Source organism: Limtongia smithiae, assembly GCF_038497785.1.
Source record: "Limtongia smithiae strain NRRL Y-17922 unplaced genomic scaffold V1518scaffold_11, whole genome shotgun sequence".
In the NCBI taxonomy this organism is placed as follows: domain Eukaryota; kingdom Fungi; phylum Ascomycota; class Lipomycetes; order Lipomycetales; family Lipomycetaceae; genus Limtongia; species Limtongia smithiae.
In genome coordinates, this window is record NW_027117632.1 from 613,564 (window position 1) to 634,042 (window position 20,479).

The window sequence follows — 20,479 nt, forward strand, 5'->3', positions numbered from 1 at the left end:
GGCTGGCCGTGTGAGCAGCGTGTGAGGGCGAGTGTGACCTGGGCGCACAGGCGGTCGAGCTGAATTCACAGCACAATGACCCAGCCTCCTCGGGCTGCCACGGCGCGGTCGCAGTTCCACAGCGTCTGCGCACAAGCGCTGGTTGCTGGCTGGCAACCGGCATATGGCTATAGACCATTTAGCGGTTATAGCTAGAGTAACGCCTGTTCTGGTACTAGTTGGCTCTCGGCAGGCGCCACTCTCTGAGTGCTGTGGAGAGCGATCAACACGGAAAAGGGGCCGGGCGACGAAGGTTCGGCTAGCGCAACCCCTTGCTTGAGGTGCGCCACAGCGGCGGTGCTGTGGCGCGGGAACCCCTGGCGCTCGCTGCGGCAGCAGCCTTCAAATCACCCGCCCCGTCCTGTCCTCCCCCTCGTCGCTTCCCATACTCCCCCTCCCGCCGTCCACACCGCCTCAGCCCGTCATGTACGACACCGCGCCGCAGTCCGCACTTGCCTCCGCAAGCCCCGTCCTCCAGCGCGCCCTCCGCGGTTCCTCCCTCGACGACTACCTCCTCCCCGACCCCTGGACCGCTGCAAACGGCACAATCGCCGCCTCCCCCACAAGCGGCCTCGGTATCTTCGTCTCGCCGGCCGGAAGCGGTGCTCTGCTGCACAGCGGACACTCCGCCGCGACTGCGTTTTCCCCCGATCCGCCAAAGCGTGCCCTTGCTCCCTCCGCGCCCCAGCTCGTGGTCCCTGCCGCAAGGCCCCTCAAGCGCCGCCGCTCTCAGCGGCCACCGCCGACACCCTCCTCACCCGCCGGCCCTGCCCCCGCCCTCTCCCGCTCCCCCGTCTCCCCCAACGACGCCCACTCTTCATCTCTCCCTGCCACCCCAGTCTCCGCATCTGTCTTCTTCCGAATCTCCGACTCCGGTCAGGCCATCGTCGAGCGCCGCGACTCCTCGCCAACCACCTGCCTCATCGACGACTCCGCCGTCGCACACCACCACCGCACCCACTCCCGCCGCAACCGCCAACGCAACCCCTCTGGCCACTCTGTCGTCGTCTCCTCCCCCTCACAGGCTTCAGACTCGGACTCCAACGTCTCCGAGGCTGAGACTGACATCTTCGACCCGGCCACCGAGTCCCTCCACCGCAATGACGCCCGTCTTGCCCTTGCTAAGGCCCTCCGGCGACAGCAAGCGCTCCTCCAGCAGCAGCGCGAGCGCAAGGCGTCCAAGGACCAGCAGCGCGCCGCAGCCCGTGCTGAGCACAAGCGGCCCCATCGCAAGCTCAAACGCCATGCCAGTTCCGCCGATATTTCCAGGGCTGACGTCATGCCCGAGCTGCAGCATCGCTACAGCGTTCCCCACGCGGAAATTGGTGGCGTGCCCCTCGCGGCAACGATGTCCATGCCCGCGACCCTGCATCCCTCCTCGGCTCGCCGTGTTGTCTCTGCGCCGCAGTATCTGCCTGACCCGCACTTCTACGCGCTCCCGCAGCTCGCGCCGTATGCTGGCACCCCGCCTCACATCCAGATTGTCATGCAGCAGCAACAGCAACAGCAATACGTGGAGCAGATGCATCGTGTTGCTAATCTGCGCAACGTGCAGCACCAGCAGATGCTCGCACATGCGCAGCTCCAGCGCGCTACCGTACATCCCGAGCAGCCCGCATCTCAGTCGCTGCTGACTACCCCTTCCAAGGGTTCCACCGCCTCCGAGCCTTCATCGCAGGAACCCCTTAAACGCAAGCGCGGTCGGCCGCCAAAGCGCCCACTGTCTGCCCAGCAGCAGCAGCAGCAGCAGCAACAGCCACTGCTGTCCCTCACCGACTCCCCGCGCGACGAAGGCGTCACGCGCTGCGTATGCGGCGCTAAAGAGTGGTACGGCGATCCAATGATTCAATGCGACGCTTGTAAATCCTGGCTCCACATGGCCTGCGTCGGCCTCGATCCTAGACAGCAGATCATCGGCGTGTGGTACTGTACATTCTGCGTTCATCATACTTACTCCGGCGTATAAGCATTTGTTTAAGGCTTGTTTTCTGCATTCATCCACGTTTGTTATGCCAGTGTCATGTTTTCTTATGTCATTATGGATCGTTGCTGTATGCATATCTGTATGATTTCTATGTTCTCTAGCTCATTACATGAATTAATTGGTCAGAAAACCGTGGAATCTCCAAAATGTGCGGCGTCTCGCCGTTGAACGTTTCATTGTGAATCCAGGGGAAGCTGCGGGTTAGGGCTTTAAAACTCCGCAAGACACATGCTTTAGAAGCTTAAGATGTGGCTGAATCACATGACCAGTACAGTCACCCAGGAACAACTCCGCAGACTCGCGGCTGCGGACTGTGGAGTGGAACTACCATTTGTCGACGGGGTTAGCCTTGTAGGCGTCATACAGTGCGCCGTTGAAGACAGAGAGCTCGGTCTCATTTTCTGTAGTCCGGCTGCACGTTAGCAACAGCGCTGAAACGTGACAGCACTTACACCGTGCACGTACCGACACCGTATTCCGCGAGCGTTTTGGCGTGGTCTTTCAGGATCCAGTCTTCGTGCTCAAGGTTGATAATCAGGTTTGTGGTCTGCCACTATCAGCGATGCAAGGGAACCTGTTGTGAGGTCGGCGTACCTTCGATCCGTGCGCCTTTGTGTATATCTTAATAGTATCTAGATCCGTTAACCAGAGTTCGCTCTGCTGAGTGGAAATAACGCACCGAATTCGACATTCCGAAACGGTCGAAACGTCGAGTGTGTCTTGACATCTAAGACCAGATCAGCATCTTCCGGGTCGGCACAAAAATTTTATCGTCCCACGAACCCTGTCGCACCAGCTCGAGAAGTTCGCCGACTGTGGTCTTTGTCAGATCAATGTCCTTCAAGACTAAATTCCGCTCTGTCCGGTATTCGAATGATTTGATTAACCGCACGGTTATAATTGCGTCGGAGACTGCATAGTGTTAGTCAGTTCGGTTCCGTTTTGCAAACTGTTTTGAGACAAACATACCCGGACGAAGTGTAGATGTGAGCGGTTCAGCATTTTGATCTTCTTGCATTGTGAAGCTTCCTCTGTGGGATTGGTAGTGGAAAGGAGATGTATAGGAGGCCGTGGAAGGCTTCGTCGGTGGGGACTTGTGGGCTGAACTCAGCACGATTTTACGGTGACACTGAACACGTGTATCCCATGCGCGCCACAAACGCATCCTCGTGGCTAGAAAGATCGTACAGCTCTCGAACGCGCACGATGCCGCCTACGGCCGTATTTGGTGCCAATTAACCCCTCATCGACTGGTGTCACGCCTAAGATTAACGATCATGAATGCCCAGAATCCGCTGAATGAATGCTACAGTACGTATCCCTCGGTACGGTCTTTCGTGAACGCAGCTGATCCTCGCGCGTGGCAGACAAGCTCGTATCCTCTAAAACACGCGACCGTACCGACGGCGTCGCCGCGCTACATAAATTCCTCACCAACCCTGATGCGCCGAAGCTCGACGACAAGAAATGGCACGCGCTATTCGAAGGCATAATTCGTTGCGTTCTCAGCGAGAAGTCGCTGTACCTTCGTACCAATGGCACCGGCAAACCGAATGGCTTGGCCGAAAGCAGGCTCGTCGCCGCTGCAACAGTGTTTCAGATAGCAGTGCAGCGCGGGGTGCCGGCTTTTAGAACGAAAACGTTCAGCGCGGTCACGATGCATATCGTGCAGACCGCGTTTCACGACGGCGAGATTTTCGCACCGTTGGCGGCGGAGTATATTCGTGCACTGCGCGCGTTGTTTGGGTATACCCCGCATCTTGAATACCTCGCACAGGAGCCTTGGACGAATCTTGCGGATTTTTGCGCGACGGGAGTTGAGCTACTAGTTAAAGCGTCGGTCTCAAAGGACGACAGGCGTCGGGTTGCGACGGAGACGGTGGATTTGTTAGTCTGTCTCGAGTCGCTTGTCGACGTTCCTACGGCCACGTTACGTGTGCGGGCAACACAGATTTATGACGCGTTGCGCTTGTTTTTGGGTGTTCACACCGTAGAATCGAGCGCGCACAGGAGTGTGTTCTATATCATCAACAAACTACTATCATGCGTGATTACAAACGACTTCCTACTCTACGCAGATATTCTCAACGACCTTATTCCCGTGATGGAGTCTCTCTGGCAAGCAAAGTCCGTCGCTCTGAAGGAGCAAATCTTGATCACTGCCGTGTGGCTATACCCGGGCATTAAGGCATTCCCAAAGGCAAGCGACGACCCTCTGCGCAGTTTTGCGCATACCATTGTTACGGAGTATTGTGATCGTCTTGCCTGGGATATGTTACTGATTGACGATATCGAGTTTGTGGATGGCACAACGACCGGCATGCCAGACTGGCTATGTCTTCGGAATTTTAGGTTATCGAACGAGCGGGCGATTGTTCCGTTTTTGACTCTCATGATACTTGCACGATGTCCGGAGTACCTGGAAAGCAGAGCTGCGGTATGCCGTTCAAACGACGACGCGGGAGTGCGCAAGCGCCGGAAGCTGGTTGAATCAACTACAATCGGTAACACGGATTTTCTACACACTCACGATGCAAGCGGCGCCGATGACTCCGCGTCCTCATCCGCGAGCATAGCAGCCATCGATGTCATATTATCGAAACTAACCGGCGCTTCCGACACGCAAACAATTGCGCTGTTGCAACTCCTCACTTTTATTTTCGCCCAACCTGAATGCACGCTCTCGATCGATCTGCTTGAGCGCTCTTTCGTGCGCCTCAGCACACTTGCGTCAGCAGAAAATACCGCCATCGCGTCGTGGGCTATGGTCGCACTTACCGAGATCGTGCGACATACGCACGCCGGCCAGGAAAGCATAGTGGAGTGGCTAGATATCTGGAAACTATGCTATCACCGCGTTGCGTCGTACGGGACGTGTGCGGGGAGTTCTCATTTATTACACTATCTATTACGCTACAACCTTGTCTCCTTGGATGAAGTACACGATTCGCTTTATTCAATGCTGTTATCAATTGAAACTATTGGTCCGGTGATGCTCTCCGAAGCATCGATATCCTTTTGGTTGCAAGTTGTTCTCAAAGTCAGACAAAACGTCAGGCTGATGCAGAACGTGGACGTGATGCGCCGGATATTATGTTGGATGCTGGTCAAACTGCGGGCAGATTTTGAGGCTCCCGTGCGCGCGCGCGTAGAGAAACGAGTAAAAGCCATACCAGTTGTGGCGGTAGCGAAGTTGGTGCTCGTGTGTTGCGGGCGCCCAGATTTGTTGGAATTCACATCTTCGTCGGCGTCGTCATTTGCGCAGTTCGCCGCGGCGGGGACAAGTGGCGCGGTATTGCCTTTTCTGTTGCATTATGATGACGACTTTGCGGTGATTGATTTGCTGATTCGCAAAGGTGAAAGTTCGAAACCGCTGATCGTCGACGATGCCGCAAGCACGGAAATTCGGGAGTTGACTGCGGTGATTCGGTTCTCCGCCGGACATCAGGAAACTATTGTACGTTCATTGTGCGATATAATGATGGATTGTACGGAGATAATCCAAGACTCTTCGGATACCGCCACGAGTATGGTGAATGCGGCTACTGACGTCGCATTTCTATCGGTAGTCGTGATTAGTATCATTGCGAAGCACGATCTAGCGGCAGTGCATAGGTTGTTGCATAGTTCAAACTCGTCGCTGCGCCGTTTGATACAAGCCATTACGGCCAAAATTCGGACCGAGACTTCGCCGAAGGCAGAATGTCTTACAAAGGTGCTGAAAGTGATAGGAAGCATCGACCGCGCGTGGCAACCGCATTCACTCGGTCAGAAATGCATTTCCGACCTACTGATGTTGTGCAAGTTTTTAGAGGATATTCTCTACTCACGCGGCGAAAAGTCGCAATTACTGACGAATCTCGACGAGCACGATCCCGAGTTCGATGACGGGGTCCTGCTACCCTTCACAAGGGACAGAGACACCGCGCTGGAGTTTGCGGACGTACCGCGACACTGGACATGTGTAATTTCCCGGTGGACATGCATGAAATATCAAGCGCTACTGCATTTCAAGGTCGCGCTGATTCAGGAGACATATAAACGAGACGCAAGAGTGCGGATCATGTCGGAAATTTACGTGTTGCCGCTTATGGTGGCGTGTGTGAATTTGCCTGCTATATACACGATCGTGTGTGAGCAGTACGTGTCGTCGGGGGATGTGGAGGCAGTTAAGATGGTGCTTGACTTTATCGGCAAAAACATTCTCTTGAGTGTGGAATATTCGAGGTCAGAAGTTACGGTATTGTATTGTGTAAAGTTGCTCGACGCGACGGCGAAGTTGTGGGTGCTTGTGGACGATGGCAACGCCGAGCTGCGCGATACTGTAAGGTCATTCTACCTGTTTCTCGTGCCACTCGCATTGAAGAACAATCTCGTATCGTATAAAGTACGCTGCGTCATGGCGGAAATGCTGTTACATATTACACTGCTCGATGCGAATTATCGCTGCGACAATCCGAAATTGAAGTCGGCAAAGGTGTTTCTTCTAGAAAGACTTCGGGATGACGATTTACGTGTGCAATTCCGCACCGCAACGATGATGCCGGAGTTTGTGCAAAGTTTTGATATGAGTGATCACCTAGGGATATACACCGATATCCGCAATATTTTGAACCTCCCCGAGACGGAGTCGCTAATTATCCGCGCGTTCGCGCTGGCCAAGCTTGCCAGTGCGTCGCCGGTGCTGGTGCAGGATAGTGTTTTTAATCTCGTGGAAATGATTGAGAAGCCGTTGATTGGCGATTATATCGAGTACTGCTTCCACATGGCGGCTATCGATCTTGGTTTACGTGACTCACGGGAGTTGTTTCGTGTGTTTTGTTCAGAGATTTTGTTTACCTGGCTCACGGAACATATGTTGACGGATTTTCGCTATGAGATTTTTGGCTACGAATCACAGGCCGATTTTCTACGTACTAATTACGAGGAGTATGTCGCGCAGTTTTTGGCGCGATATTTGTCAGTTGATAGAGAACGCGCGATTAAGGAGATAGACGGGATTGCAAGCTATCTCGGTGCGAGCCGGCACGAGATTATTTTGCGTTCGTTGCCGCGGATCGTCGCGTATTTATTTGGCTCGCTGGTGGCGAACCAGCAACAAGACGGCGCGATGAGCGTATTGAATATACTCGCGGACGAACTTGGCGGCGGGGCTGCTTTGATATCTGCGGTGTCTGCACTACATCCGACAACATTGGCTTATCTTTACCAGATTGCAGATATGCGGGACTCGAAGAAGCTTAATGATCGCGATTTTGCCTCTTTTGGAAAGACAGCGGCGGGATGGATGAAGTTGAATCGGTTCGCGGTCCCGGTGGATCTACCCACGCCTATGAATCCCTGGTTTCACGTGCAGACGGTACTAGCGTCGATGAAGAGGCTTGAAGAGGAAGTTCTCCAGGGCGCTGAGCGGAATTTTTCGACAACACGCAGTTCGACGGTGTATATCCTGCGACTTACTATCAACATGTTGGATCGCGCTATTAATCCATATTATGCATGCAAGATTTTGAAAGTGCTCAAGTTGTGCATCTTTTTGGAACAGCAGGTGATGGATATATACGCGGCGAAGATGTGTTTGCATGCCGTGATTCCGCTGATCAAGTACCCCCAGTGCATCGGCGATGTGCTTGATATCGTGGAGCATTTTTTTGACGGGAAGGTGTTTGACGAAGATTACACACTCATGACGCGATTTACCGTGCAATGCATGTATTTTGTGCAGATCGTGGAGCACGCGAAACCGGAATTTCTGGTAAATAATCCGACTTTGGTTCAGCATATTTACGCTTTTAAGAGTCAGCTAAATGTACATGTGACGCGCACGTTTATGAATGCAACTAAACCGCTTGTGAATCGGAAGTTATGGCTGCAGTCGTTGATCTGGTATGATGCGTGCGCTGCAAAGGGGCTACCGGGATGGTCGAGTGCAAATGTGCGGCAGGTGATTGATTTAGACCAGTATCATGATCCGATTACGCGGCGATATGGGTTGAAATTGCTTGAGCACGAGTTGACGCGACCGCGCTTTGGCGGGGCGTTGAACGATCTCTTGCTTGATGATTACGACTGCAGTCGTACCGCGAAAGATATTTTGTTGCATTGCAAGACAGAGAAGTTTTCAGACGCATTCACGTTATGGCTTGCACGCGTGTGCGCGCGAGATTATGAATTTTCCGGGATAATACATCATCAGTGGTATGATCCGATTGACAACTTGACTCCGATCGGAGGTTTGCCTTCGAATTTGAAACTGGTCGCGTCATATTTCGTGTTTACCGAGGTCGCCGCGCTGTTGGATTCGGAGGATAGAGTAGTCGCCAGCAGCGCCGAGGGAGCGATGAGGATTATTGTAAAACAGGCGGAACTTTCCGGGGATGGGTTACCAAATATGATTGAGGCTTACGTCGTGGATGCGATGCGTCTCGAGTCTGCGGACGTGACATGGCAAATTGCGTGCGATGCTGCAGAGCAGAAGGCGGTGATAGCTCAGCCGAGGAGTTTCGAGCAATGGGCGTGTCATGCTGCTGGATATTTGTGTTCGTTACTGCACGCAAAAGTATATGGCATCATCGCCGTGTTGATTAAGATTGTGAATGGGTTTGCGGAGAAAGTGTTTCAGTATCTCGTGCTCGAATACGTGATTCAGCAGCGCACGGAGGATGCGTCGACGGATGCTATTGCGCCCCTTTTCAACGACGTGTGCCAGGACATATCTGACGACACGATTCAGCACGCATCACTGCTTATTCGGTGTTTTATATTCTTGCAGACGCAGACTCTGCCAAACGAGAAGACGAGGTTGGATCGGTTTAATTGCATCCCAAAACTCAACCGGACAACAATGGTTGTCGCCGCGATAGCATGCAAGTTGTACCCATCAGCCTTGCACATTTGTGAATGTCTATGGAGCTGCGGACACGATCGAGAGTCAATGACGACTCGGCTCGTGGAAATATACAAGGGCATTGACGATCCTGATGCTTTGTATGGGGTGCGCATGTTGCCGACGATTCAGTCATTGCTTAATTTCGCTGAGTTTGAGCATGATGGGTGGAAGTCCTTATCGTATCACGGCGCGATGCTGGATAACAAGGAGACGGCGGAGGCGGAGCTGGCACGTTTGTCGGGGATTTCGAACTCGTTTTCAAGTCTCGGTATGAACGGCTTGGCTATGTCCATGGCGACGACCAGCGGTCTCGGCGATAAGCACTCTGAGCTCATCTACCGCGCCGCGTGGAAACTCGGAAAATGGGACATTCCTGCGCCATCTGACAGTAAATCACCGCAAGGCGTGATCTATAAGGTGCTGCAAGCGCTGAATGCCGTACAAACCTTCCAGACCACGACCTCGCCGCTCACGAAGATCGTGCAGGATTCCAGCGTCGCCTTGGTGAGGAGGTTAAGTTTCGGCGGCGTTAATACCGCTGAGAGTATCCGAGAGATGATGAATTCGCTGGCGGTGATTTCGGAGGTCGCAGAGGTGTGGCATGCAGCTGGGCCCGAGAAGATTTTGGAGGTCGTTCAAGCGATTGAGAAGCGTGGCTTCGCGTGGACGCGAACTGCAAGGTGAGAATAGAGTTACTGGGATAATGAGGCATCGGCTAACATAATGCAGGATGGACATATTTGAGGACATCAAGCTAGGCATGCAATCCGTGCTCAGCTCGCTTGGCAATCTGACCTACGAATCTTCCGAAATGGACATCCAAGGCAGTCTTCGTCTGCACGAAGTTGCCTTGCTACGCAAGATCATCCAAGACGCTCGCAAACACGGCGAACTCCAGCGTGCTCTGTCGTTATGCATAAGTCTCCGACACCTTTCCGATAAGGTCAGTCATGCAAATAAAGTCACAGTGCAGAGAGTGCAGATCATGGAAACATCGCAGATGTTGTGGGACAAAGGCGATCGCGATGTTGCGATTCAGATGCTGCAGGGGCTGGTTGCAGTTCCGACATCAGGTGGACCCTGTGCGGCGAAGTTGGGGCTTGAGGTGGGAACATCGACTATATGCGCACTTCTGGTAAGTAGAGTTGCTCTTTTGAATGCGGAGAAACTGACACGTACAGGCTCGGTGGACATCAATTGCGCGGCAAGAGCGGCCAGAGGATATCTACACCAACTACGTCGTTCTGGGTGTCTCCAAAGCCGACGAAATCGTCGACAATGTCTCACGATCCCACGCGTTTCACGAGTTTGCGCTATTTTGTGACGGCCAGCTCAAGAGCGAATCGAATCTTGAAGACTTCAGACGCATTGAACGCATGCGGGCTGCCAAATTCCGCGAAGTGACCGAGTTGCAACGGCTTACCGACCATGCTCCGAATTCCGAGCGCAAGCAGCTGCGAACTCATCTGAACAAAGTAAGGATGCTGTACGAATCTGACAACGAGGAATACAAACGTTTATCTGATGCGCGGGCGAAGTTTTTGGATAAGAGTATCACTTTTTATTTGCACAGCTTGTCCATGTCGGATGAGTTTGATGAGGATAGTTTCAGACTGTGTTCGCTTTGGCTTGCGAATTCTACGAACCCTATGGCGAGCGAGGCGATGCGAAAGACGATCGGGGAATTGCCGACGGCGAAACTTGTAGGCTGGGTTAATCAACTTTCGTCACGACTTTTGGACGAAGCCACTGTATTTCAGCAGGTTTTGTGCAGGCTGATTACGCAGCTTTGTAAGGATCATCCGTTTCATTGTCTATACCAGCTCTTTGCGATTATCAACAGCACAGACAATACAGAGGACGCCGATCACAGTGCTCAATTACGACAATCAGCTGCGGCACAGATATGGCGTTCATTAAAGGCAGATCGCGGGTACGCGGCGCGATATCTCAGTCCAATCGAGGAATTGAGTCGAAAAGCTATTGTGCTCGCAAACTACCCTCCCGAGCGCTTGACGTCGCTTGAGAAGGTGGACAAGCTGTTTTGGAGAAGTTTAGTGAAGAAACTGCGGATTCCGCCGCCAACATTTCATATCCCGTTGCGTGCCAACAAGAATTATGACGACGTGCCTGCAATCGAGGATGTCTCTACGCAGGTGCAGATCGCGTCGGGACTGAGTAGGCCAAAAGTTGTGAACTTCTTGATCAGCACTGGCGCGCATTGCTGCGTGCTGATGAAGGGCGGTAATAATGATCTGCGCCAGGACGCGATCATGGAGCAGGTTTTTGACCAAGTTAACAATTTCCTACAACGCAACGAATCGACACGAAATCGCAACATGCGTGTTCGCACGTACGGCGTGACACCACTTAGCTACAACGCGGGCGTGATCGAGTTCGTGCCGGACACGCAGGCATTGCTTGACATCATCAGTCCTCTGCACAAGCGGTATTACCCCGAGGACTGGGAGGTGACGCGGTGTTCTACCATACTGCGCGAGTGCCAGGCCAAGTCGAACGAGGAACGCGTGCGAGAATACCGCAAGGTTGTCGCACATGTGCACCCCGTCCTGCGTCATTTCTTCTTTGAAAAATTCGACACCCCGCGTGTCTGGCAGGAACGCATGACTGCGTACACGCGTTCCACGGCCGCGATTTCGATTCTCGGGAACATGCTCGGTCTCGGCGATCGGCACTGCAACAACATCTTGATTCACTCGCATACCGGCGAGCCAGTGCACATCGATCTCGGCGTCGCGTTCGAGCAGGGCCGCGTGCTGCAGATTCCCGAAACCGTGCCGTTTAGACTCACGCGGGATATCGTCGACGGCATGGGTATCAACGGTACCGAGGGCGTATTCAGACGCTGTTGCGGGTTCATGCTCGACGTGCTCAGACAGGAGGCGGATAACATCATGGCCGTGCTCGACGTGTTAAGATATGATCCGCTATACTCCTGGACTATTTCACCATTGCGCAAGAAACGATTACAAGACGGCGCCGAGTCTCCTGCAGCTGTTCCAACTAGAGCACGAAAATCGCGAATCAGCGGCAGTGGTAACGCCGAGCTGATAACAACATCAACCACTGCAACAGTAAATACCACTACAATCGCGGATGCGCCAGCCGGATCGGAAAACGAATCGGAAGCCGAGCGCGCGCTCCTGGTTGTTAGCCAAAAGCTCTCAAACAGTCTCAGTGTTGACGCGGCTGTAAACCAACTTATTCAAGAAGCATCAGATGAGCGGAATCTCGCTCTAATTTACTGTGGTATGTTCTTGCCCTTCCTCTTTACAATATTGTGTGTTGACAAATCATATAGGTTGGCGTGCATATTTTTAACGGCGTTTGTTTGGTCTATGTATCGTTTGCGATCCGTGTTCTGTTTTCCGAGGTCGATATTTTTCTGTCTGTTGATACAACATAAATACAGTATAATACAATCTCGTAAAAGTCGAAATTTAAGGCATTTTAGTAATAACAAGCATAACCATAACCCCCACCCCCCCTTTCAAAAATAGACCCTGTAAAACTCATTCCCCAAAAAATAATTTATGAAATATAGGAACATCCCAGAAATCTAAGCACAGATAAACAAATAACTTGGCCACCTAGTCCGGACAATAAAAATCGGAATAAAAGATCGTTAAATAGAGAATGAACAATACGTTTATAGTAAATGAGTGGCACTTTGGTGCATACCAGTGGATCATCGAAAGAGTGACGTGCGTGGCCCAACTGGAGGCGCGAGTATGGCATAACGGTGCATGAGTAATGTAAACAAGAGACCAGGCAGGCAGATATAAAGGAGCGACGAAAGTTGGAGCCAGGTACGTGACAAGGTAGTGAATGACTGACAATCAAATCATATGGACCGTCTGAGCATAGATCGACATAAATGAGTGTAAAACGAGCGTGTCTGAGCGTGGCTAATGAGCGTGTAAGTTACAAAGGAAAGAGCAGGTCTTATTGATAGAATGGTTTGCCGGTGTCGCTGATCTGGGCGCTGAGATATGCGAGATCGTTGCTCGGCACCGGCGCCTCTTCTTTCAACTGATCGACCAATAGCTGCTGATGCTGCGCCATCTGTTCAAACACCGGAATACGGCGCTTGTACTCGATTTGGCTGAGATCGATGTGCTGCTTTTCCTTTAACTTTACCGTCGGCTTACTGAGTAATTGCATGATGTCGAGCGACTCTCCCGCCGGGATTGCGTCCGGGTGCGATGGCGTCACGCACGGCACATCGACTTCCTTGCGAATCACGGTGTCGATATCAACTGCAGAGAAAAACGCGCACGATTGCGGAATATCATGTATGCCCATTTGCTCACAGAACATTGCTCGGGTCCAGAGATTACTGATTTGCAGCGCGAGAGCTACCTTATACCGCGCCTTATCCTTCACTAAATACCTGATCTCGTCGTGCACCGTTATACACAGCCGCGCATCGAGTTTGTATTTCTCAATGAGGTATTCCATCGACACGATCAGCAAATGCAAATAATCCACGCCGCTTGACTGAATCGCCCAATTGATCCGTGATGTCATAAACATGGAGTTCTTCAAGTTCGCCTGCATCAACGCCTGCGTTATTGCACAGCCAAGAACTGGCGTCCGTGGAATCTCCTGATTCGCGATCTCTTCAAGCTTATTGAACATAAGTGACTCTGTACCGCCAAACCAGAACGGTCCTCGCCGAAACTTGTTCGACCTCTTCTTATCAGACTTTCCACCTTTGGTAGACTCATAAAGTTTTGTGGCAACTCGCTTCGCTTCGTCCTCGGATATAGACGGATTGAACTGCCGCAGTAATTGAATCGCAAACTTGAGTCCTGCGCCATATATTCGTCCGTAATTAAATACTTTGGCGTTATTCCGCGATATGTCCAAAATGCTAGCAGTTTTGGAATGCAAATCTGTGCCCATTGATTTTGTACCTTCTAGCGTCATCCATCCGATCGCGGTACCGCCATGTAATCCAAACTGCGAATCACCGACAAGACTCGCAATCCACAATTCTTCCGAGTCAACGTCCGCACCGACAAATTTGTACCCCTCCGGTGCGCGGATCATCGCCTTTAACTCTGACCCAATACGATTCTTCTTGGCGTTACTCGCAGTAAGCCACGTAGACTCAACAGCACGGCGCGTGATGGTACCCATCGGGATGAGAGTCGGGATGATCATGCCGAGGCCGCGATCAGAAGATGCAACAGACGGCGGAGCCATGTTGACGTCTTCCTTCCATATAGCCAGCTGTGAAGATATCCGCTCGCGAGCACTGATCCAGTAGGAGCATGACGCGTTCATATCCAAAGCCTCTCTTGCGTAAGGATACTCTGATGCCAAAATACCAGACTCGAAATGTTGCGTGTAGCCCTTTGCCAGCGGAGAAGCACATCGTGCAAGAGGTCCATCTTTGTGTGGAATCTTAAAATAAGCGCCTTCGGTATCGGAGCTAAGTAACGGCTTCTCCATGCTCATTGGACAAAATGTGTTATTATTTTCATTATACTTGTCCGCATTGGCAGCAGGTACTCGGAAAGTCCAACCAAAGGTGTCAGACCAGACAAGTGGATTTCCATCCCACGACAACCGAAGTATCAGCGGTGCAATTCGTGTTCGCACAGAGACGTTCATTGGAGCACCGGCCTTGGGAAATAGAGACTTGTACCACTCTGGATATCCAGGCATCTTCTGATTCTTTGCGAGCCGCGGCTCTTCTCCTTTCTTCTTCGGCTTGGTCATGCGAATTTCCTTAACCGTCCAGTCAAGTTGTCTAAGCCACGGATCGCTTTCGTATTTCTCCGGCGTATCCTTAAGCTTCACGGCATCTTCGATAAGACTGGTGAGACGATTTTCGACCTCGCTAAGAAGCGACTGGTACGTTCCTTCAGCGCTCTCGATGTACTTGTCCCAAGACTTGTCGATCGGCAAAAACACCGAGGAAAGGTGTTTCATGCCGGCGAACGAGACAGGGTGGGGGCAGACCTTAAGAAACGCGGGTAAGACTTTGCGGTAGACCATAAACGTGGTGTGCACATCGCGGGCACAATAAGTAATAAGCTGTTGAATCATGTCACGAACACCAGCGCGGTCAAGCGTGCCAAAGTAGTCACGGTCGGACTTGTCGACAGTGATACCGCAGTGAAATTTGGCAACCTCGGCGAGATTGTTGACAGAACTTTTGGCAACCCACGGCTCATCTGAAAGCTGAGTCTTCAATTCGTCAAGTTTGCCTTGGATATCAGCTTCATCAATCACAGGACTTGTCATCTCATCGTCTTGGTTGTCTTCTAGCTTGAGTTGGGCCTTGCTGTCTTCCTGCTTCTTCAACTTCATCCAGGTGGGCCGTTGCTGACTGCACATGCCATTGGTGGCAATATGCAGAGACATCGTGTCGAGAAACATAGCCTTGGAAAGCCTGTAGTTGTACTCCTCCTTGACGCGAACGCGATCGTAACCCACATTATGACCTATGATGACTTTCTTAGAGGAATGAGTGGCGAGCGGCACAAGATGCCGATCCGTCTTGGTTTCCTCTAGTAGCCAGGGCGATATCCAGCAGAACCACGCATCCTTGCTCATGGCAGTCGCCATTACCGCAAACGGAGACTCCTTGTACAATGTTTCGACATCAAACACGAGACAGTCGCCATCAGGATAGCCGACCTTAGATGGGTTCTTGCCAGGAACATACTTTGTCCAACCCGAGCGGATTACCCAGGTCTTTGGCATCTCTGGCGCGGTTTCCAACGTGCTGAATTCCTTGGAGATCGAAAGAAACGGCTCTGCCACGTGTGTACCAAGACGAAAAAAATGTGCGTCAAGACTGTCGCCTTCGAGCGGAGGCAGGTCAAGGTTAATGGACGGCTGAATATCGGCTTGCTTGCCGAGGAGACTGTGTTTGTGGAGATGGAGCTTTGAAAGCTTCACTAGATCTGAAAACGGCTCAGTTGCACCTTTGGGAAATAGTTGCTTGTGCAGCAGCTTTGAGAGCTGCTGAATGCCGACCTCATTAAACCGCTTCTCGCCGGACTCGTCGGCGGGAGGCGTAAACTCGAGTGCCTCCTTTTGCTGCTTGGTGAGCTTCGCGAAGTATGCGTTTTTTGCTTTTTTGGCGGCGGCAAGCAGATCCACTTCCACATTCTTCTTGGAGCGGTGAGCGTGTTTGCGCGACTTGTGCTGTCCCGATGACGGAGCGAGCTTGTCGACTTCGGAGTCGGTGAGGGGGAACAGTGATGGAAGTGAGAGGATCTTTGAGACTCCTTGGAACGAATCAAGGTCGCTCGCGACATGATTGACTTCATCCTGGGGAAATATCTCTGGTATAGGGGCCGCTCGTAGCTGTTAGTACCTAGAAGGAGGCTATTGAGATAGAAAGATCGTGTCAACAAACTTACAAGCTGCAGCAGTGATCTTTCCTTGGAAAGAGAGGTAGCGATGCCCCACTTGTCGAGGAGCACGCAACCGTAGCCGGACGCCATATATTCGTAATTTGTGCATAGTTATGGCAACATTGCTTGCGATACTGCGGCCCAATGGATTAGCGATGATGCACTGAGGCCAGGAGAGCGGCGAGAAATCAGGCTCGAGGGTTTACCTTCAGGTAATGCGAGCTGTAGCAAGCAAAAAAACACGGCAGCACTGTCAGCAGCCCACTCTTCTCATAAGTTCCCTGAGGTGTCTTTGGCGGCAATATGAGATGAGGAGGTGCGTGGGGGGGGGGGGGGGGGTTTGAAGAGGAGGTGTAGTGTAGGCTTGATTTGGGTACGCGGATCAAAACAAATAAATCGAAAGTCCCAGCGGGGTGGTTGACACAAACCCCATGGAGCCGACATTACTGTTCAGGGTACTAAATTGATTGTCAAGGTCTGTGTATTTAACAGAATAGAGCGCCAGAGCTGATACGATGGCGCAAGTCGTAACAGAGCTCGTAATGGCTTATCCTACGAAGGGAGTAGTAATGGAAGCTATTTGCGAAACACGCCGTCACTGGCGGCGAATTAGCGACCGTGCTAGCTGGACGAGTGTAATTCAACTAAGCTCCGCAGCGACCTTGAATCCTGATATACAGAGCTACATGATGTCCTCACTGAAGTTGATGAGTCTATTATACGAAGCTGCAAGACCTACGTCAAAGTTTCGCCTATTCTGAGCAGTGGTTGACATTTCACGACCCTGGCACAACGCGAAGTTGGGTTGTACCCGATCAACCTTTAAATTCCCTACGACGGTCACTTGAGGCATAGCTATTGACCAGCTCTCGGCTTGCCTTGCACTGCCGATAAGAGTGATGACTGAAAAATGCATCTGGGGGTGACAGTACGTTGAAGATGAATCTCCGGCTGCGTCAGGAACTCAAAGCTGTAGCAGCAGTTCTGTCTTCCAAGGGCTGTCGGACCATCTTGTATTGCAGGTGTGCAAATGTACGAGAGGGAAGGTAGTCGGCAAGTCTCATCTACCATGTCCATTCACATCTAGCCTCTGGTTGCTTTCCAGATGGTTTGCGTATACGAACGGTAGCAGAGACAGGAAGTGGACGACACCCGGTACGTAATAAGGTTTAAAGACTCGGAATCAAGTTGATGAATCGCAACTGCTGGCTCGCGAAAAAAGTGCAGCGCGGTGGTACACGACAGTTTGTAGGGTGCCCGGCTGTGCGACGGGGCCGGAGACCGTTCTGGCATGCGCGCCATGGAGCACGATACGACTGGGCGCGTACATGAATTCCGGCGAAGTTTCCAGGCGGTTCTGGTCACGTGCGGCGCGATCGAGCGCAGCGTGATGGAAGGAAAAAGAACAACTCTTCCCCTGGCTATATAGTTTTGCTGCCTCTTGCTAGCACCCCTCTCCAGATTTTTTTTCACGTTCTCTCGTCTTCACCCCGCGCTGCCGTTATATCGACGCAAGATCACACACAATGTCTGACACTGAGTCGTTCGGTGCGTGCTCGCCCTGACGTTGTTAGTTTTGGATCATGGTACTAACCACTATGCAGAGTTCCAGGCTGAGATCTCTCAGCTGATGAGCTTGATCATCAATACTGTCTACTCCAACAAGGTATGCATTGTACTTGCTTTACCGGATAAAGATCTTCTAACAGTGGGCAGGAAATTTTCTTGCGGGAGCTGATCTCCAACTGCTCCGATGCGCTCGACAAGATCCGCTACGAGGCTCTGTCTGATCCCACCAAGCTGGAAACTGAGCCGGATCTCTACATCCGCATCACCCCCCTTAAGGAGGAGGGCGTGCTCGAGATCCGCGATACTGGTATCGGTATGACCAAGGCCGACCTCGTCAATAACCTCGGCACTATCGCGAAGTCTGGCACCAAGGCATTCATGGAGGCGCTCTCCGCTGGCGCCGATGTGTCCATGATCGGCCAGTTCGGTGTCGGTTTCTACTCTCTTTTTCTCGTTGCCGACCGTGTCCAGGTCATTTCCAAGCACAATGATGACGAGCAGTATATCTGGGAGTCTTCCGCCGGCGGTCGCTTCACCATTTCTCTCGACACCGTCAACCCCCCTATCTCGCGCGGTACTATTATTCGTCTCTTCTTGAAGGAAGACCAGAAGGAGTACCTTGAGGAGAAGCGGATCAAGGATATCGTCAAGCGTCACTCCGAGTTCGTGGCCTATCCCATTCAACTGGTCGTAACCAAGGAGGTAGAAAAGGATGTTCCTGAGGAAATGACTGAAGAAGAGAAGGTCGACGAGGACAAGACCCCCAAGATCGAGGAGGTTGACGAGGACGAGGACGCCAAGAAGGAGCCGAAGACCAAGAAGGTTAAGGAGACCGTTACTGAGAACGAGGAGCTTAACAAGACGAAGCCCTTGTGGACTCGCAACCCGGCGGACATCACACAGGAGGAGTACGCCGCGTTCTACAAGTCGATCTCCAACGACTGGGAGGATCACTTGGCTGTCAAGCACTTCTCTGTCGAGGGTCAGCTCGAGTTCCGCGCCATTCTCTTTGTTCCCCGCCGTGCTCCCTTCGACCTGTTTGAGTCCAAGAAGAAGAAAAACAACATCAAGCTTTACGTCCGTCGTGTCTTCATTACCGATGATTGCGAGGAGCTTATCCCTGAGTGGCTCGGTTTTGTCAAGGGCGTCGTCGATTCTGAGGATCTGCCCCTGAACCTGTCTCGCGAGATGCTCCAACAGAACAAGATCTTGAAGGTCATCCGCAAGAATATTGTTAAGAAGACACTCGAGATGTTCAGTGAGATCGCAGAGGACCGTGAGCAGTTCGACAAGTTCTACACTGCTTTTTCGAAGAACATCAAGCTCGGCGTTCACGAGGATGCGCAGAACCGTACCACACTAGCCAAGCTGCTGCGGTACAACTCCACGAAGTCAGTTGACGAGCTTACTTCTCTTACTGACTATGTTACACGCATGCCCGAGCACCAGAAGAACATCTACTATATTACTGGCGAGAGCTTGAAGTCTGTTGAGAAGTCGCCGTTCCTCGATGCTTTGAAAGCCAAGAACTTCGAAGTTCTGTTCATGGTTGATCCCATAGATGAGTACGCCATGACTCAGCTGAAGGAATTCGAAGGCAAAACTCTTGTCGACATCACCAAGGATTACGAGCTCGAGGAAACCGACGAGGAGAAGGCTCAGCGCGAGGCTGAGGAGAAGGAGTACGAGTCTCTCGCAAGCAGCCTCAAGGAGATTCTTGGTGACAAGGTTGAGAAGGTCATTGTCTCCCACAAGCTTGTTGATGCTCCCGCCGCTATCCGTACTGGCCAGTTCGGCTGGTCTGCTAACATGGAGCGTATCATGAAGGCGCAGGCTCTCCGCGACACTAGTATGTCTTCCTACATGTCGTCGAAGAAGACGTTTGAGATCTCCCCGAAGTCTCCTATCATCAAGGAACTGAAGAACAAGGTCGAGGCTTTCGGTGTTAACGATCGTACTGTCCGCGATCTGACCACTCTGCTCTACGAGACGGCCCTGTTGACCTCTGGATTCACGCTCGAGGACCCCAACTCCTTTGCTGGCCGCATCAACAGACTCATTTCAATGGGTCTGAATATCGATGAGACTGAGACTGCGGCTGAGACTGAGGCTACTGAGGCTCCTGTTGAGGAGGTTGCGGCCGAGTCCGCTATGGAGGAAGTTGATTAGAAGCGGATACAGGTAAAAAAAGGCTCAGATGGACATTGCTCGCTCTCTGTATTTTTTAGTAGCGTGCTTGGTTGTAAGGTGAAAATTTGGGAACGCTAAAGCTATGAATGTGCACGCAATAGTAATACATAAAAATTTGATAATCTAATTCAATTTATACTTGAACGCAGACATGAGCTTCGGAACTGTTAGCTGACGTGTGATGTATTGTGAGCGATTTCTGTGAAGGCGCTAGAGAATCTCAGCCCGTCAAACCACGCCTCGCCGCCAAACCACCCACTCCACGACTGCACGCCATCTTCGAGTTCACCTTCAGCAGAAGCCAAAAAAAATCTTCAAAAGAAGAGCACCTACGATTCCAGCGTGGTCTCCCACCGCAGTACTAAGTAGGCCCAAAGGAGCTTAACGTGTGTTGATCGGACGGGAAAC

The 20,479-nt window shown here is 51.9% G+C and overlaps 5 protein-coding genes across 5 annotated transcripts; 3 read left to right on the forward strand and 2 right to left on the reverse strand.

The window, feature by feature from the left end:
* Positions 1-463: 463 nt before the first annotated feature.
* Positions 464-2,005, forward strand: V1518DRAFT_429157 (uncharacterized protein; the record flags this gene model as incomplete). Its single annotated transcript, XM_066906115.1, has 1 exon — positions 464-2,005. The coding sequence occupies one exon, from the start codon at positions 464-466 to the stop codon at positions 2,003-2,005; it is 1,542 nt and encodes a 513-aa protein (XP_066758029.1).
* A 51-nt stretch (positions 2,006-2,056) lies between these two features.
* On the reverse strand, positions 2,057-3,117 carry V1518DRAFT_421518 (uncharacterized protein). Its single transcript, XM_066905243.1, has 6 exons — positions 2,993-3,117; positions 2,807-2,935; positions 2,703-2,750; positions 2,618-2,655; positions 2,489-2,570; positions 2,057-2,424 (listed from the first exon to the last, which is right to left on the reverse strand). Exons 1-6 carry the CDS (start codon positions 3,039-3,041, stop codon positions 2,348-2,350), a joined length of 423 nt encoding a protein of 140 aa, XP_066758030.1. The 5' UTR covers positions 3,042-3,117; the 3' UTR covers positions 2,057-2,347.
* V1518DRAFT_421520 (uncharacterized protein) lies at positions 2,887-12,377 on the forward strand. The gene is made up of 5 exons (XM_066905244.1): positions 2,887-3,334; positions 3,391-9,592; positions 9,642-10,047; positions 10,094-12,182; positions 12,235-12,377. Exons 1-5 carry the CDS (start codon positions 3,301-3,303, stop codon positions 12,252-12,254), a joined length of 8,751 nt encoding a protein of 2,916 aa, XP_066758031.1. The 5' UTR covers positions 2,887-3,300; the 3' UTR covers positions 12,255-12,377.
* A 501-nt stretch (positions 12,378-12,878) lies between these two features.
* V1518DRAFT_407156 (DNA polymerase family A-domain-containing protein) lies at positions 12,879-16,402 on the reverse strand (the record flags this gene model as incomplete). Its single annotated transcript, XM_066901981.1, has 2 exons — positions 12,879-16,262; positions 16,319-16,402. The coding sequence occupies 2 exons, from the start codon at positions 16,400-16,402 to the stop codon at positions 12,879-12,881; spliced, it is 3,468 nt and encodes a 1,155-aa protein (XP_066758032.1).
* A 1,338-nt stretch (positions 16,403-17,740) lies between these two features.
* V1518DRAFT_421527 (Hsp90 protein-domain-containing protein) lies at positions 17,741-20,198 on the forward strand. Its single transcript, XM_066905245.1, has 3 exons — positions 17,741-17,860; positions 17,917-17,978; positions 18,029-20,198. The coding sequence occupies exons 1-3, from the start codon at positions 17,839-17,841 to the stop codon at positions 20,048-20,050; spliced, it is 2,106 nt and encodes a 701-aa protein (XP_066758033.1). The 5' UTR covers positions 17,741-17,838; the 3' UTR covers positions 20,051-20,198.
* Positions 20,199-20,479: the final 281 nt, after the last annotated feature.

What these genes read in the sequence shown, in the direction of transcription:
- V1518DRAFT_421518 (XM_066905243.1), bottom strand. Translation starts at nt 3,041, where the DNA reads ATGCAAGAAGATCAAAATGCTGAACCGCTCACATCTACACTTCGTCCG. An exon ending in CACATCTACACTTCGTCCGG is followed by an intron (nt 2,936 to 2,992) that starts GTATGTTTGTCT and finishes AACACTATGCAG; the next exon opens with TCTCCGACGCAATTATAACC. An exon ending in TCTCGAGCTGGTGCGACAGG is followed by an intron (nt 2,751 to 2,806) that starts GTTCGTGGGACG and finishes ATCTGGTCTTAG; the next exon opens with ATGTCAAGACACACTCGACG.
- V1518DRAFT_421520 (XM_066905244.1), top strand. Translation starts at nt 3,301, where the DNA reads ATGAATGCCCAGAATCCGCTGAATGAATGCTACA. An exon ending in CGACTATATGCGCACTTCTG is followed by an intron (nt 10,048 to 10,093) that starts GTAAGTAGAGTT and finishes TGACACGTACAG; the next exon opens with GCTCGGTGGACATCAATTGC. An exon ending in TCTCGCTCTAATTTACTGTG is followed by an intron (nt 12,183 to 12,234) that starts GTATGTTCTTGC and finishes CAAATCATATAG; the next exon opens with GTTGGCGTGCATATTTTTAA.
- V1518DRAFT_421527 (XM_066905245.1), top strand. Translation starts at nt 17,839, where the DNA reads ATGTCTGACACTGAGTCGTTCG. An exon ending in GTCTGACACTGAGTCGTTCG is followed by an intron (nt 17,861 to 17,916) that starts GTGCGTGCTCGC and finishes ACCACTATGCAG; the next exon opens with AGTTCCAGGCTGAGATCTCT. An exon ending in ATACTGTCTACTCCAACAAG is followed by an intron (nt 17,979 to 18,028) that starts GTATGCATTGTA and finishes AACAGTGGGCAG; the next exon opens with GAAATTTTCTTGCGGGAGCT.